The sequence below is a fragment of the Artemia sp. Qi Xiang Cuo genome, chromosome 20, assembly GCF_049724085.1.
Source record: "Artemia sp. Qi Xiang Cuo chromosome 20, ASM4972408v1, whole genome shotgun sequence".
Lineage (NCBI taxonomy): Eukaryota > Metazoa > Arthropoda > Branchiopoda > Anostraca > Artemiidae > Artemia > Artemia sp. Qi Xiang Cuo.
Genome location: NC_142813.1, coordinates 50,025,981 through 50,042,122, shown reverse-complemented (window position 1 = coordinate 50,042,122; position 16,142 = coordinate 50,025,981). Strand labels below are relative to the sequence as shown.

The following is a 16,142-nucleotide window of genomic DNA, read 5'->3' as shown; positions in this document are numbered from 1 at the left end:
TGTGTGTGTGTGTGTGTGTGTGTGTGTGTGTGTGTGTGTGTGTGTGTGTGTGTGTGTGTGTGTGTACATAAGGTACATAAAAAGGGCATTTTAAACTCACTATATCTCAATGTTTCTGGAGGCGGGGTCCTTCAAACCAGTCTTGGGGAATTTTTCAAGAAGGAGGGTGGGCAAAAAAATTTATTTTTTTGGGTCATAAGTTCTTGGTGAAGGGTTTCATAACATCATAACCCTCCTTGTGTAAAAGCGCGTAAAGCATGTAAAGGTTGCAGAGGCTAAAACTTAAGGGGAGAAATACATAGATAGTGCGTTTTTAAGTCATTATATCTTTATAGCCTGTACTTGGAGGGAGTTTCTGGGAACAGGCTTGGGGTAAGCTAAGTTTAAAGTACTTTCTTATAGTACTTTTAAAGAGATTTTGGTATTCTTGGGGATATTCTGTTTTAAAAAAGAACCAATCTCGGCTTAAAATAAAGTGCATTACCATTGTAAGAAGCATTACAGTCTTGCGAATGTTTTAGGTATAAAGCCACTCCCCCCCCCCCCAAGACCCTCTAAATAATTTCCGAGGTAAATGAAATTAGAGACCCCTCGACACAAATAATTAGCAGTGTTTCTTGTCACATTATTCACATTTTCTGGATATTCAATGAAAACGTTAGTTAATGATGAATTTTGTCATCTAATATGTTTCCAGAATTATAACATTTTGAACTGTAATTTCGCCCTCTAATTTAACACTTTTTTGTTCATTCTAACTTTGTCGTTTTTCCAGGTAGTAAATCCATATTGAATCTGTGTTTACCACTAAAACTAAATTCTCTTAATAAAACTTGACAGCTTATTCCCTTTTCTAAATATAACTTATAATGCAAATTGTTTTTGTAATTGATAAATCTTAAGTTGACAAGTTATATATCAAGAATCACCTAAAAAACAGAATTTGTTTGCTTTAACTAAAATTTAGGAGGATAAATATAATCATAGTTTTTCATAAAGTTCACAGTTTCAAAAGCAGTAACAGAGAGCTTGTTAAAATGCATTTAAAGTACCCTGTTATACAAAATAATTTCATAGAACACACTGTTTTTCCATTTACAAAAAATAAGAGACAAAAGCAGGTTTAACTTAAATAAAGCAGAGGGACAAGTTTATTTTTGTTCCACTGCTGCTGCTTTGTTTCTCGTATTTCTCTCTTAATTTTCTGTTGTACAAATGTTGTAAAATATTTTAATTTGTTAAATTAAATTTTAGAATTTAAAATTTTTAGATTTGAATTAATTTTGAATTTTAGTTCATTATTTGAATAAAAATTTTAAGTCAGTTGCAGATCCAGCATTTGGAAGGGGATGGGAATTTTAGACCTAATTTTTTTAATGGGAATTTTAATAGAAATATTAAAAATAAATATTGTTTTAACATTGGATATTGGTACTGTAATCAATTACAGCTACTACCTTAAAAATCTTAATAAAGGCAATATTTTCACCATAGTCTACATACCCTTATTGATTACTCATGATAATAATTACCTAATTAAAACAATTATATTCATACCAATAATCCATATACAGAATTACCTTCTCTTAGTAAAAAAAATACAGTAGGAAGTCAAAGCACTCAGATTCACCTTGATACCCTTAGCCTCAGTAGAAGTAGTAGTTGTAGCAGCAGTAACAGCATTAATATTGCACATAGTCCCTTTTGGGACTATGTTTAACATCATCATTAACACACCCTGAATATTTCAACTTAATAACCTAAGGTGTTCATAAAATATTGCTTATGTGCCCTTTTGACAACCTGCATGCATACATTCCTTTTGATTTAGTTGAAACTAAAGATGTCCATGCATATTTAAACAAAGGTATCAATGGACTTTGTTACAATTGTACTTTCATTCAAAATAAGTAATTACGATATGTAGATTAGAAAGAAAATATTGCTTCTATTTTGTTCTGTTAAAAAAAAAAAAAAAAAATACTGAAAAAAACAGAGGGATTTGTCTGAACCTGGCCTTAAAGAGTTTTGAACTTGTAATGCATGCTCAGTTTTCTAAGCAAGTACCACAAAGAGACTTCTTGTAGAAAAAATTGTAACTTAAAAGTCATTTAAAAACCTTTCACTAATTTTTACTGGTTCAAATTTTACTGGTTCAGATCATAAAAGTAGATGCAAATAACCTCTCCTTTTAAAGTTTGAACCAGTAAAAATTAGTGAAAGGTTTTTAAATGACATTAATTCACTGGTTCAAATTTTTACTGGTTCAAATTTTCACACAGCAGAGCCTATCTGGTAGAATTTAACTTTTTGTTCCTTTTACTGGATCCTTGGACATAGGAGGACAAACCAAACTTTAAAAGGAGGGGTTATTTGCATCTACTTTTATGATGTGCTTAAGGAATAATGTGGTTGGTTTGCAAAAATTTTCAGAGACATAAATTAGTGTAACTGAAGCACACTTTTCATCATAGAATTATAGGGAAGTTCTGTCTCTTTGTAAATACCCTGCTTTAAAGCGCCTTTTAAAAGCCAAAGGCGGTTGACAGTTTGCTAGTCATTTCAGGAGTCCCAATCTTGCTGGTGAAGCTGCAAATGCAGTCTGACTGTTAAACTTCAATTTAATATGAATACTGAACCCCAGTATGTGTTCCTTGACATAGATTAAATATGTAACTTCCTGTTCTTCTGCAAAATTAGTAAAAACAAAACAACAACTCAAAGTTGGTATTTTTGGAGTAATATGTAATTCAGGGATGAGACTCCACAAATGAAAGTGCGAGGTTGAAAAATTTATTCTTCAAAATATAGGGGAGGGGGCAATTTTTCAAATTAAAAATATATACCAAAAAGTGTTTTAATGAAAGTACCAAACAAAGGTGTAATTTGATGTCAAATAAGTTGGCAAAAAGTGCGGGGTGGTAATTGCTTCCCACTCCCTCCCTCCAATTTACACCCTCAGATAAATAATGCAGCAGTTAGAAATATCAAATTCAAGAGCAACTTATCAGCCTATGCCTATCAACTAATAAGGACTTTTATATACAGCTCATATTCACTTCACTTCAAAACCAGCCATCATCTGCAGGCTGATTTTCTTCTAAATACATTTATCTATTCATTACAAGAGAAAAACAGTCTTTGTTTAATGAAAGCAAGGAGCAACATTAAAGCTTAAAACCAACAGAAATGAGTCCAAATATGAGAGAGGTTGGCCACCAATCCTTGCTCTTTCCATTAAAGTCTCAAAGTTCATTAAAAACACTTTTCATTCAAATTCAAATGCCCTTGTGTTTGAGCAGTTGTTCCTAAAAAACTTGTAACAAAAGTCAAGCTTTAGTGTAAAGAGCAAGAGATGATGAAGGGGCAGCCCCCCTTCTCATATACATAATAATTTCTGTTTGTTTTAAGTTGTAATATTACTCCTAATTTTCACTTGATATTTTTTTTTTATTTAATTTCTAACTGCTTTTTAGATAACACAAGGTAATCCCCCTCCTCCCATGAAAAACTTAACTTGTTAACTTCCCCCAGGGAAGTTTCCTGCACACCCCAAAAAATCCCCCTGTAGAAATCCCCCCTACTCTGCAGAAAATGCCTTAACAAATTATTTGTATATTTGCCAATAACAAATGCTATATGTGAACAATGGGCAAATTGCATAACTTACAGCCCTTCTCCTGGGATGAGGGGGGTCATTTCCAAAAGCACAGTTATTGGACCTTTCAACAATGCTGAATCATATGGCTATTTCAAAATCCTGAACAGATGTCTTTGGGGAAAAATGGGCGTGGGAGGGGGGCTAGTTGCCCTTCAATTCTTTTGGTCACTAGAATTTTTCATTTCCATTCAAGTGAGCCTTCTCCCAATCTACAAGCACCATTTTTTTTATGTGATCATTTCTCGAAACAAAAAAATTATAAAAATAAACACGCACTTGATCTTTCTTCAGGCAAAAATAAAAAAATAACGCATTTTTGTAAATAGCAGCTGAAACCTCTATAATAGGGCTCTGTAATAAGCATAATGCAAGAATAGGGCTTTCTTGCATTGCGTTATATTTCGCTGTGCAAGGTCTGCTTCGTGCTTTGCAAGTGTGACGCAGACCTTGTGGAGCTCAGCATGAAAGGGCAATGCATCAATACAAAAGAGGTCAAAATAGCTATGTTTTTCTATGTATTATTTATTCATTCCTTTTTATCACCCAGCCACTTTGTCTTGAAGGGATGGCTTTAGATATTTTGGAGGGGGCTTATTTGACTGGAAATTGAAAGTTCTGTAGTTCCTTTTGAAAGTTGAAAGTGATGGGAGGTCAACCAGCCCTCATTCCCAATCATGGTACCCCCTTCCCCTGTACATCTTAATCAAAATTTTAAGGTAGACAACTATGCCATTGTAATAAACTGGCGATAAATAGCATCTTCTGATTTAGCTTAATATTTTTCAGAGAGAGAAATAAATTTATTAAAGACCAATATTTACCAAAAAATCATATCAAACAGACCTACCACGTGAAAATCTATACAGATTTGTTTTTGACAGGGCTCAATATTTTACTCACTTACTACATATATATATTGAAAAAAAGAAAAGAAGAAACAATGCAATTTTATAAATAAATAAAAAATAAACCTCATGAGAACTGCAAACCAATACCCACAGAAGACGGCCCCCCTCCCCTAACCCATCCTTACTCATCAAAAAATTATTTATCTTATTTTTAAAAGAGGACACACTCTTAGCCATCCTAGTGCTTTCCAGAAGACTGTTCTAAACCAAAACACCCACATGCCTAAATACACAACTAGACCTAACAGTGTGTTCTCTTTTGTGTACTAGGTCTGTAGAATTCCTTACATCATAAGAATGGTATGCAGAATTCAATGATAAAACATCACAAAAATAATTAGGTGCTAGTTTATTTAAACACTGATACACGAAAATACTGGTCTGATAATCTCAACTGTCGAACATTTAAAATATTCAAATGGCAAAAATACTTAACCATACATAGATTATAAGTCCTATTAGAGCTTATAGGACAAAAGAGTTTTGGTGAATCTGTCACAAAAATTGTTAGCCTTTCCTTCTCACTCCTCCCAGACAAATTTGAAGTCCCTTTGCCCCATCCTCCCTTATTTTCCCTAACATCACATGAAAGTTTCAATTTCATCCCCTAAGCCCTTCCCAAGATATTGCAGATGTGGTATTTCAATGACCTGAATGCTACTATCTTTCCATTTATATCTCCCTCTACAAATTTATCTCTAAGAGCTCCTTTCTGATTGGATGACCAATACCAAACGTGTCCACCTTTTCTACTGAACCCCATCTATGAACAATGGAAAATTTACATAGTTTAGGGCTATTGCCCTTAGGGCTGATATTAATCCTGGAGGCATGCTTGTTACACCCTTCAATATTTCTGAACAAGATGGCTATGACAAAACTGTGATCTAATATCATGGGGTTAGTCCTCATAAGTAGCACACTAAAAACAGGCGTTGAAGGAAGGTTGGTTGCCCTCTGATCCCTTTTGACCCTTAGATAAGGAACTATAACTTTTAATTTTCAACTGATTAAGCTCTCTCCAAAGTTTCCAATTACCCTTTCTATACACAGTGAAGGGAAGAAAGTCTCTTGGTCTTGTTCCAGGGGAACCAATATTTTCTTCCTGTTTTTTTTTCTGCATTGGCATTATCTTAGTTTATGAATCTAGGGATATAAGTTTCAAGCCAAATGAGGGAAAAATTGTTATTCTTTGGCCTTTTTTTTAGAGCTTTTGATATTTTTTCATTCATAAGGTTCCTCTTGGCACAAGAACATATGGCTAGAAGTTCCAAACTAATCAAGAAAAACATATTTTTTGTTTTGGCCTGTTTCTAGGCCCCTTACCTAAAAAGCATCACAAATATAACCTACATACAGTAGCAATATAGGTTAAAGGAACCCATGTGTACTTTAGTTATCAAACTAGTATATCTATAAAATCTCAAGAAAATCCATGGGGAACAATTTCAAATTATCAAGGGTATTGGGGGGGGGGGGATAGACATTGAAATTTGGTGTGGGGGAGAAGCAGAGGTAAATAAAAAGAAACCATACATCCAGGTTATCAACATTGTGTATCTGCAACATCTTAGAACAACTGGTGGGGATTGAGCTTTAGTTTTCAGAACATTTGACAGGGGAGGAGGAGGTAAGAGGACTTTACATTTTGTTCTTAAAGAGAAGTGAGGTGGAAGCTAGCAAATGCATGTCTAATCTGCCAAAAAGTTTTGGCAACATTAATCCCAGCAAAACTTAGAATTAATTTATAGGCTAGTGAAGTAGGGAGGTAAATCAAAAGACAGTAGATCCACCCAGACTATCAAAATAGTGCTTGGTATCAGCTATATCATAAGAATGACTGGCAAGGAGGGAAACAAAATAAAAATTTCAGGGGATGCTTGGGGAGGACAAAGGTAATTCAAATAATATGTTGAGGAGAAGAGAAAACAGTGCCAGATGGTAACATGGGCGCTGGCGGCGGAACAAGGGGTACCATGCCCCCTCCCCACAGGAAATTTGGGACTATAAAATAATTATAAGGAAACTAAAGGAAAGAGAGCAGATAGGGAAAAAACATGCGTTGCCCCCTTGTTGGCTGCCTGTCAATAAGTTTTGACCCTTAAAAAAAAAAAATATAAGTTCTAATTTGTGACTGAGTGACCCCTTTCCAGTTTACCACAAACATTTTTTTATATGATTTGGTTGGAGTAAAAAAAAAACACAAAAAAGAACAACAAATTCTTCATAGTAAGGAATGGTAAGTAAATAACAATCCTAGTTAATAAAGAAACCATAAGAGTCTAACTATTCATAACATTAAATCAAACAATCAGCTTTTTATGGTGATCCTAAATATATATTTGTTTATTATTAATTAGTGCAGTTATTAGTACACAAGAAAGTGTATAGTTATAAAAAAACACAAGAAAAACAACTTAATAAGGGGCAATTTTGGTAAAAAATATGTTGTCAATTTGTTTTTTGCATTGCAAGGGGACCCATGAAGTGATATATGAAGCTAATATAATCAGAAATGTTTCCCCTGAATGGAATGCTGGGAATTTCTGTATTTTCCCCCTGAACAGATAAGTTTTTTGTGTTTGATCATTATTTGTTTTTTTTCCAGGAATTTCACAGTTATGAAGTATAAAGGTGTAAAATATATTAATTTTAGGTATTCAAAATTATATTAAAAATATTGAATAACAAATGTTCATTCGATTTTTTAAATCTTAGTTTTAATGCTATATTTTGAACAAACTACTTTGAAAATGCACTACTTTTATAAACACCAAAGGCATTAAACATTTTGATGTTTGATAACCAAGTTCAAATTGATATTGTTAGTCCAATACTTCAGCATTGCTCAACAGAACTGAATGCTGGGAGTTTATATCTTAGTTTTTGTATGTAGGCTATTGTTTTGTGTATTTTAGGAATTAATTGTTTTTTTCATTTTTATATACTTTTACTTTAGTTGACATACTGTTTCTATTGCCTTTAGAAAAATGTTTGTCTCTAAGCTTCATTAATTTAAAAAGACATATTCAACTGAAAGTAAGGAGCAACATTAAAACTTGAAACAAACAGAAATTATTACGTATATGAGGGGGAAAGAAAAATTGCTGAAAACTAAGTTCCTAGCAGTATTTGACAGTTCAAAGAAACTTCCTGCTGGAGCTGATGATGCCTTGCCTTTTCCACCTCTGTACTGGTAGATATGGGAATGTAACATTTTAACTGAATAGACAAACATTTTAATTAATTCCTACTCCCCCTACCTCTTTCAACATTTATCTGAAGCCTTGTGAAGAGTAAGCAGTTTGTCCAATAAAATGTAATTTTTTGGGAACCTGCCCTACTCCCACCTAAACAATGAGTCACCCCTCTCATTCCAGCAGATACTCAATTACAGATCACATAGCCTAATTTCATTACAAAATAAAGCAAATCAACTTGGTTGAATCCAGTACTGCCACCATGTGGCAGTACTTCTTTTGCAACTGGGAAGCCTAAAATACAGTTATTGATACTTTTAAATCAATTAGTTTCTTAGAATTTTAAATTCCGTCCAAATTTGTCCTCTTTGGCGTAAAGTCATAGTTTGGTGCCCTAAAATGGCAGAAAATAAAACTTTCCCCCAGCCCAATCTGTATGGTAACTTAAAAAAGAGCTTAAAATTTATGTTTGAATGAGCTCCCTCCCAATTATCTTTGGTGTGATAGAATCAGCCCTGGAAAAAAAAACATGCATCAACAACATTTCTTCTGAAAAAAAAATTGCAAAATTCTACATTTTGAAGATTGGAGCTTGAAACATCTACAACAGGGTTCTCTGGTATGATGGATCTAATAAAGGGATTTTCAATAAGACCACTTGCTTTCTTAGGGGTGTTTCCCCTTTTTTCAAAAATCAGGCAAATTTTCTCAGATTTTTGGTTTTGGGTGGGTAACAATAAACTGAAAGAATTTTATGTATTTAGAATCAGTATAAAAAAGCCAATACTGCTGGTGTAGCAATTGTTCTGAAAATTCCATTTTCAGTTTTGGTGAATATTGACCCAAGTTACTTTTTACTTCCAGTTTTTTATCACAAACTATTTTGTAGAATTCTCTTGTGACAATTTTTTTTTAACCTGTTGATTTTATTTAGCTGAATAGGACAATAAAAAGATATAGCAATTTGACAGTTCAATAGTAAGTTTAAATTATATTTTTCTTTTGCTATTCTATTTTTATTTGAATGTCTGAATATATACGAGGTTTAAGTTCAGGGGGGGGGATCGTCCTGTTATGAAAGATGTACATTTTACATGACTGTTATAAAATCAAAACATGGCATCTTTGCATGTAGGATGATTTTTTAGTATCTCTACTCATTCTGTAAACTATTCTAAAGCTTAGGAAACTGCATAAAGACAAGTCAATATCTGTTATAATCTATGGAAGCAATAAATCTTTCTATAATTTTGATTTTCTTTTAAGATTAAATATAATAATAGTTAAATATACTATTGATTAAATAAATTGATCCCTTTGCCTGGAATCCTTGTTGTTTAAAATTCCCTGTATTTTGTTTCATTTTGCATGCAATTTAATTGCTCTTTTTATTTGAGTTTTTTCCTAAAGGCTTTTAAAACAAACTTATTCCTGCAAAAAAAATCCTAAAATATATTCCCTGCTACCCAACCACCACTACTATTTTGGCATCTCCCCCTCCCCTGGAAAATTTTCTGCCAGTGCCCTTGGATGATAAAGTTTATTGATATACCTTAAGGAGTGGTGTAAGCAAGTATTTTGAATGTTTTAAATTAGTTTTCAAAATCTTATAATGCTTCCTTCTGGAGAGTAGAGATACAGGAATAATACCAATAATAAACACATATTGTATATTTTAAAATGAAATTCTCGGTATTTAGTGTTTTTTAAAGTTTAATATACCATAGAGTTTTACATGGGATTAACCAGGGGGGGGAGGTGATGTGTATTGTCAGGAAACTGACCATGATATTTGTGAAGAGCATAAATTAAAACATCTAGGCTAATATTACTTTTATTTAACATGACTTCTTTAGAAAAGGTAACAGGGTATAAATGTATGAGCAGTCCACCTTATAAGAAGGCACATTAAGAAAACTATTCTTGCTTTATAAATTGCACAATAATCCTAGTTAATATATTTAGCAGCATGAGAACCTTTATCTTCATTTCTTTCCTTGTTTTTCCAGTTTTCTAAGAAATTCATAAATTTCTTGAAACCTATATATTAACAGAGAATCTACCTTACCCCGTCAATGTGCAAATATATACCCAGAATTGCATACTCAATCTAAATATAACCTTCATTTTCATCACAAATGAACTTTACCCCACCCCTAAATATCCAAATCAGGGTATATATTTGCACATCATGGGGTGGGAGTAAGTTCATTTGTGATTCAAATGAAAGTTATATTCAGATTGAGGATGCAATTCTGGGTATATATTTGCAGATTAGGAGGCGGGGGTATATAGCCTACTCCATAATAGCCTATAGCCTAGGTTCTAAGAAATTAATGAATTTCTCAGAAAACTGGAAAAACAAGGAATGAAGTGAAAACATCATTTGATAATTTTTTTATGCTCTTTTATGATTCATCCAAAATACCTTCAGGACCCCTTTAAGGGCTCAAGACACAATTTGTGACAGAAGCAATTATTGAATTATGAAAGAACATAAAAAGGCATCAAATGGTGTTTTCACTTTCATCCTAGCTAAATTATAGTGAAACCTAGAAATTTACTGACATAAGTTCTCCTAATGCAAAAGATATTAACTAGGATTATTGTCAGTATTAAGAAAAAGGAATTGTTTTCTTAACATTTCTGCTTATGTGCTGGACTGCTCATACATCTATACGGAGTGAAGCCAATTTGACGAAAGAAAAGAAAGAAACACAATAAGCCAATTTTAGTATCCTGTCTATGGGTAGCCTTGGTCTACATCTTGTGTTAGCCTTTCTTTAAATTTAGCTTTTCTTTTAATTTAGCTAGAATAATTTTATCAACATGTCTTATGAGCTTCAGGGAGGGGTAAATACTTTGGTCTGGAGTCTCAAAGGGACTCATTTTTATATACGAAAATTTAGTTTCCAATGTTCTGTCTAAACTTAGTTTATTGTTGAAGAATTATTTCCGAATTTTTCATTACTCCTTTCTTCCACTATGCAGAAACCATGCTTAATTTTATTTTTCCTTAATTTTAAATAACTTTCGTACAATTACTGTGCTGCTCTGATAAATTAACCTTCCCCCAAAATCATGGGCGTAGGCAGCATATTGTCTAAACGGAGGGGGGAGCAGTCGATAGTGTGATGGAGTTTTATCAACTGCTTTTTCAGCCATATCTAATGTAAATTTGAAGGTCTCGGGGGGGGGCAGCTGCCCCCCTCCCTATGCCCATGCCCAAAATATGGACTCCATCACAAACACAAAATGCTCATTTCCTGCTTTTGCCTTTTATTTTGGACACCCCTCCTCTTACTTTGAAATAGAAGGAATCCTCAAAATAAATTCCCGCATTTTTTTTGAAGTGCTAATAACTTTGGCGTATAGAGTGGGGTATCGAGGAGGGGCTGACCCTTCATATCTGGAATAAATCTGCCCAAAATTAATATGCAAATTGTGTTTTAATTTTTCATGCACGGTGAGCCAAAATCGAACCTGCATTAGTTGAAAAAATCTCAGAAATTAAATAAAAAAACAGTTTTTCACTGATTGCAAAGAGTTTCAAGCTTTTTTAAAATTCCTTATTTCAAAATCAAACTGTTTTAAAGAAATCAAATGTTCATCAAAGTATCAAAACTGATATCAAAGTAACAATATCAAAGTGAAAAAATGGGTTTGTGTCAGCCTCGGAGTTTTTAGTATCTGATGTTTGGACTATATTTAACAAAATGGTTATCTCAAAGTGGTTAGGCTACATATTAGTTGGCCTCCCCCAGGACATTCAGCGTGTCCTCTGGTGGCGATAGGGGAACACCTGACAGATATGTAGGGTACCTCCACAGGAGGCACAGACCAAGGGGAACCTTGTCCCTGGGGGTCCATAATAGAAACTGTGGCACCCTCGCCTGGGGTCATATATACAGGTGGAGGAGGAAGAAGGCCCCTCAAGTGTACACTCAAAAATGGCCCACTGGTTTGTCCACAAGTCCCAGGAGTAAAAAACCTTCTCCCAGTAATGGGTTAAATTGCATGGTGATGCAGAAAACCATTGCGGGAGGATACTCTATAGGAGGACAACTGCAGCAGGGCATAAGATCCAGGCCTATGGACAACAGCCTCTGCAAAGGGCTGCCTCAACCCTTTCAGGGTGCCTGCAAGACTGAGGACCTTGCGGCCAACTCTATTCCTACTTGAGGAGTGGCACCCCTTGAGGAAATCATAGCCTAGTAAACAACACAGCATTTGCATGGGATTCTAACAAATGGATAACTTTCTGGGCTTGGTATGTTTTGACAGGCGTCTTCAGACTGAAAGACCTCTTCCTAGCTAATTTATCTATTATGGGTTGCCTCCCTGTAGTAGCATAATTTTTTTAGGCATGAATATATAATGAGTTGGAGGTAATAGGCTTAAGATTGTCCATGCAGGATTTTGACTCTTGTTGATAGAAGAGCATTTCCAAGTGCTGATAACCATGTTACAACCAAGATGGGCCCAGGATTGCACAAAGCCCCCACTCATGGAGGTCCCAGGGAGTTCCTGCTGTCTGGTTCTAAGCTGGCTTAAGCACTTTGGTGTAGACTTGAGAAGATATGTGATCCCTGTCCTGCACTGGTATCTGAGATCATTGCTTTTCCTGAGGCGAAAACAATTTCAATGATTTAAAGAACATGAAAATTGGAACTTGGAATGTTATGATGTTAAAAAATGACTATTGTATCAACATTTTGACAGACGAATTCAGATGGTTTGAACTGGATTTATTAGCAGTTTTAGAAACCGATATCCCAGAGGTAGGAATCAACAAACTAGGTGACGTAGAAATGTTATACTCAGAATGGAGGGTTGGGGTAGATAGAAAAGAATTAGGGCTCATGATGAAGGAGCAAGTTGCCACGTCTTATTTAGGCTGGGATGGAATTAATAATAGAACACTAATTGCTCATTTTATGACTAAAAAGTTCAGGGTATCAGTTATATTAGTATATGCCCCTGTAGAACCAACTGACAGAGATACTAGTGGCTCAGATGAATTTTACTTATAGTTACAGGAACAAATAGACAGGGTCCCAGGCAGAAATATGATGTTTTGGCTAGGAGATTTTGACACCCAGGCCGGTAGAAATAGGGATAGATGGTATCCTAGCCCAGGTAAATTTGGTGTAGGAAAAGAAAAGAGTAATGGCTACGGACTTTTACAATTTTGTAGGTTTAACAATCTAGTTATAACCAATACAGTGTTTGGTCATAAAATGGCTCATAAGTTAACATGGTATTCATGAGATGGTAAGACAGCAAACCTTATTGATTAGGTTATTGTAAACCAAAGACTGGCAGGATCAATACATGATACTAGGGTTTATAGGAGTGCTGTTATTGATGTTAAAAGTCAAGATAACCATCTAGTAGTGTCAAGGGTTAATTTAAAGCTGAAATATCAGAAGGGTAACTACCTCCTGGGAAGTTATGAAGTTGGTAGACTCCAGGATAAGAATTTGAGAGACACTTTCCAGGAACAGTTGAATACTAAACTTGAGAGTTTAAAATTTGATAATGTGGAAGATCGTTGGAATAATTTTAGAAAAATAATTTGTGAAGTTGCTGAAGGTGTCTTAAGAAAGAAAGCTAGAACTGCAGCTAAGAATATTAGTGAAAAAGCTTTATGCTTGATAAAAAGGAGAAAAGACTTATACAAGAATTACCTTAGTGATAGATGATATGAAAACAAAAGGAATGTAAAGAAAGTGGAGAAAGCGTCAGAATGGGAACTAAGGTAGTTTGAAGTGGAGGCCATGAAATTTCGAGGATCTAGAACAGGAATCTAGACAGCAAAATAAGAAAATATTGTACTGGCATGTTAATAAATTGAGAGGGAGTAATCAATCCAGACTTGGCCCAGTTAAAGATAGGAATGGGGCCCCAACTAGCAATAAGGAGAAAACTAAAGAGAGATGGTCCAAACATTTTGAGAATTTGCTTAACCAAGATAGCATTAAAGGAAGAGATATAGAGGAAAATGAAAAAGTTTGTGATACATTGGATGTGAAGGAAGATTTATTTTGTGAGGAGGAATTAGCAACAGTACTAAAAGGACTAAAAAATAATAAGGCTCAAGGTGCTGATAGGGGGGTAAATGAGTGTCTTAAATATGGTTGCTCTGAGGTTAGAGATAAGTTACTGAAGATTATGAATATAATTTTTGAAAAAGGGGAAGTATCTAATGATTTTAAGAAAACCTTAATTAAGCCACTTTATAAGAAAGGTGATAAAAGTGAGTGTGGTAATTATCAAGGGATTAGTCTGGTCTCTGTAGGTAGTAAATTACTTAGTAATATGATACTTTTTAGACTAAGAGATGTCATAGACAAAGCTCTAAGAGAAGAACAGTGCAGTTTTAGAAAAGGTAGAGGATGTGTTGACCAAATTTTCACTTTTAGGTTAATAATCGAGAAGTGCCTGAGTTTTCAAACACATTTGGTCTTCAGTTTTATAGATTATGAGCAAGCGTTTGATTCTGTTGATAGAAGAGCTTTAGTAAAGGTCTTATCCTTGTATGGTATACCAGACAAATACATTAAAGTGATTAGTGCTATGTATGAGAATAACCCTGCTGCAGTTAAGGTAGGGAATGAGGTTAGCAGCTGGTTTTGTATTAAATCAGGGGTTAATCAGGGTTCTGTTCTATCTCCCTTTATATGGATTATTTTGATGGACTTTGTCTTAAGGAGCACAGGAAAGGCAATGGGAGACCACAAAATCAAATGGGGAGGAAAAAGTCTCCTGGGCTTAGATTATGCTGATGATTTAATTATCCTAGATGAAAGTGTGAGCAAAATGAATGAAGTTTTAGAGGTTTTGCAAGTTCAGGGTGCTAGAATAAGGTTGAAAATTAATGTTAAGAAGACTAAGTCATTAAGGCTAGGAATAAGTGAAGATAAAAATGCGAAGTTGGGTAATGAAAAGATTGATCAGGTGGACAGCTTCACTTACCTTGGTAGTATTATTAGTAAAGACGGTGGGAGCAGCGAAGATGTCAAAAGTAGAATAGCCAAGGCTCAGGGTGTTTTTTCACAGTTAAAAATAGTTTGGAAGGATAGGAAGATAAGTCTCCAAACCAAGATTAGAATATTAGAAGCTACAGTGATGACATTGGTCAAATTTGGCTCTGAAGCATGGGCACTCTGAAAAGCAGATGAAGATATGCTAGATATTTTCCAGAGAAATTGCTTAAGGATGGTTCTGGGTACCTGGCTGACTGACTGTATTGCAAACAATAGACTAGGGTAAGACACCCAGTAGTCGGCCACCTGCCTATTCTCGGACAGAAAATACTGTTTTCATCTTCTAAAAACTTTCTAAGCACATTAGCCTAGAGGTAAATTCCCTGTTAGTTACATTTTGTCCGAGAATAGGCAGGTGGACGACTACTGGGTGTCTTACCCTATACAAAAATTTGGTTCAATACTGCTCTCTAGGGCTATAATGAAAGAAAGGTTGAGGTGGCTAGTGCACATTGTTTGGATGAAGGGTCACAGATTGCCAAAGATTGTTCTTTTTGGCCAACCATCTAGGGCTAAACAGAAAGCAGGTCATCCTTGTCTGGGGTGGGAGGATGTCATAAAAAAAAATTTAAAGGAAATGGGAACTTCATGGGCGGGTGTAAAAAGGGAGGCCTTGAATAGATTGGGATGGAGGAGGAGCATGCATAGCTCTGTTGGCCTCAGGCAGCTTGGTGCTGTGATGAGTTGTTAGCAGTAGTAGTAGTAGTTAGCCTAAGATACTAGGCTAGGGGGAAGGGGCTGAAATATATTTCAATAAAAGAGCAATGAATGGAGAGCCTTACGGTTTACTTTTTCTTGATTTTTTTTCTCTATAATGAAACTTAATCGTGAGAAGATTTAGAGTAGCCTAGGTCACAAGAATTTTTCTTCAGATAAACAATGTGTGAATTCAAAAATTTTATTTCAGGAATCAGTGGAACTATTAGAATTTATAAATTTACAGAGATACTTACGATCTGGAGCATTTTCTGGTACTTCTTCCATGTCTATTCACTATTGTTTTCTCAATGAGACAGGTTTTCTTTTTTTGAAATTGTTGCTTATTTGATTTAATAACCGTCTTCTCAAACTTTTCGTCTGGCTTAAGGTGCGTCTACATTCAGCGTTTTCTGGAAAACTGGGAGACAGGCAGACATTTACATTACTAATGAAGATTGCTCCATGGCTCTGCTTTTCCCATTCTCCGGCTTCTGTTCAGTTTTCTGGTCGTCATGTTGGTAAATAGTTTGCTGTTCATATTATCTACTTACAAATAAAGTGATTTTTTGCTCAATGCTTTGTTTTATGCTCTTTCCAGATATAATAATCACTTTTACCGCAAATA

General features: G+C 34.8%; 1 protein-coding gene across 1 annotated transcript in view; it reads right to left on the bottom strand.

Moving 5' to 3' along the window:
• Nubp1 (NUBP iron-sulfur cluster assembly factor 1) overlaps positions 1–15,901 on the bottom strand; it is a 39,730-nt gene extending 23,829 nt beyond the window's left edge. Inside the window, exon 1 of the mRNA XM_089106459.1 lies at positions 15,772–15,901. Within this exon, the coding sequence (XP_088962585.1) occupies positions 15,772–15,802 (31 nt within the window). The 5' untranslated portion in view covers positions 15,803–15,901. The remainder of the gene's footprint in view (positions 1–15,771) is intronic.
• Between the last annotated feature and the right edge of the window lie 241 nt (positions 15,902–16,142).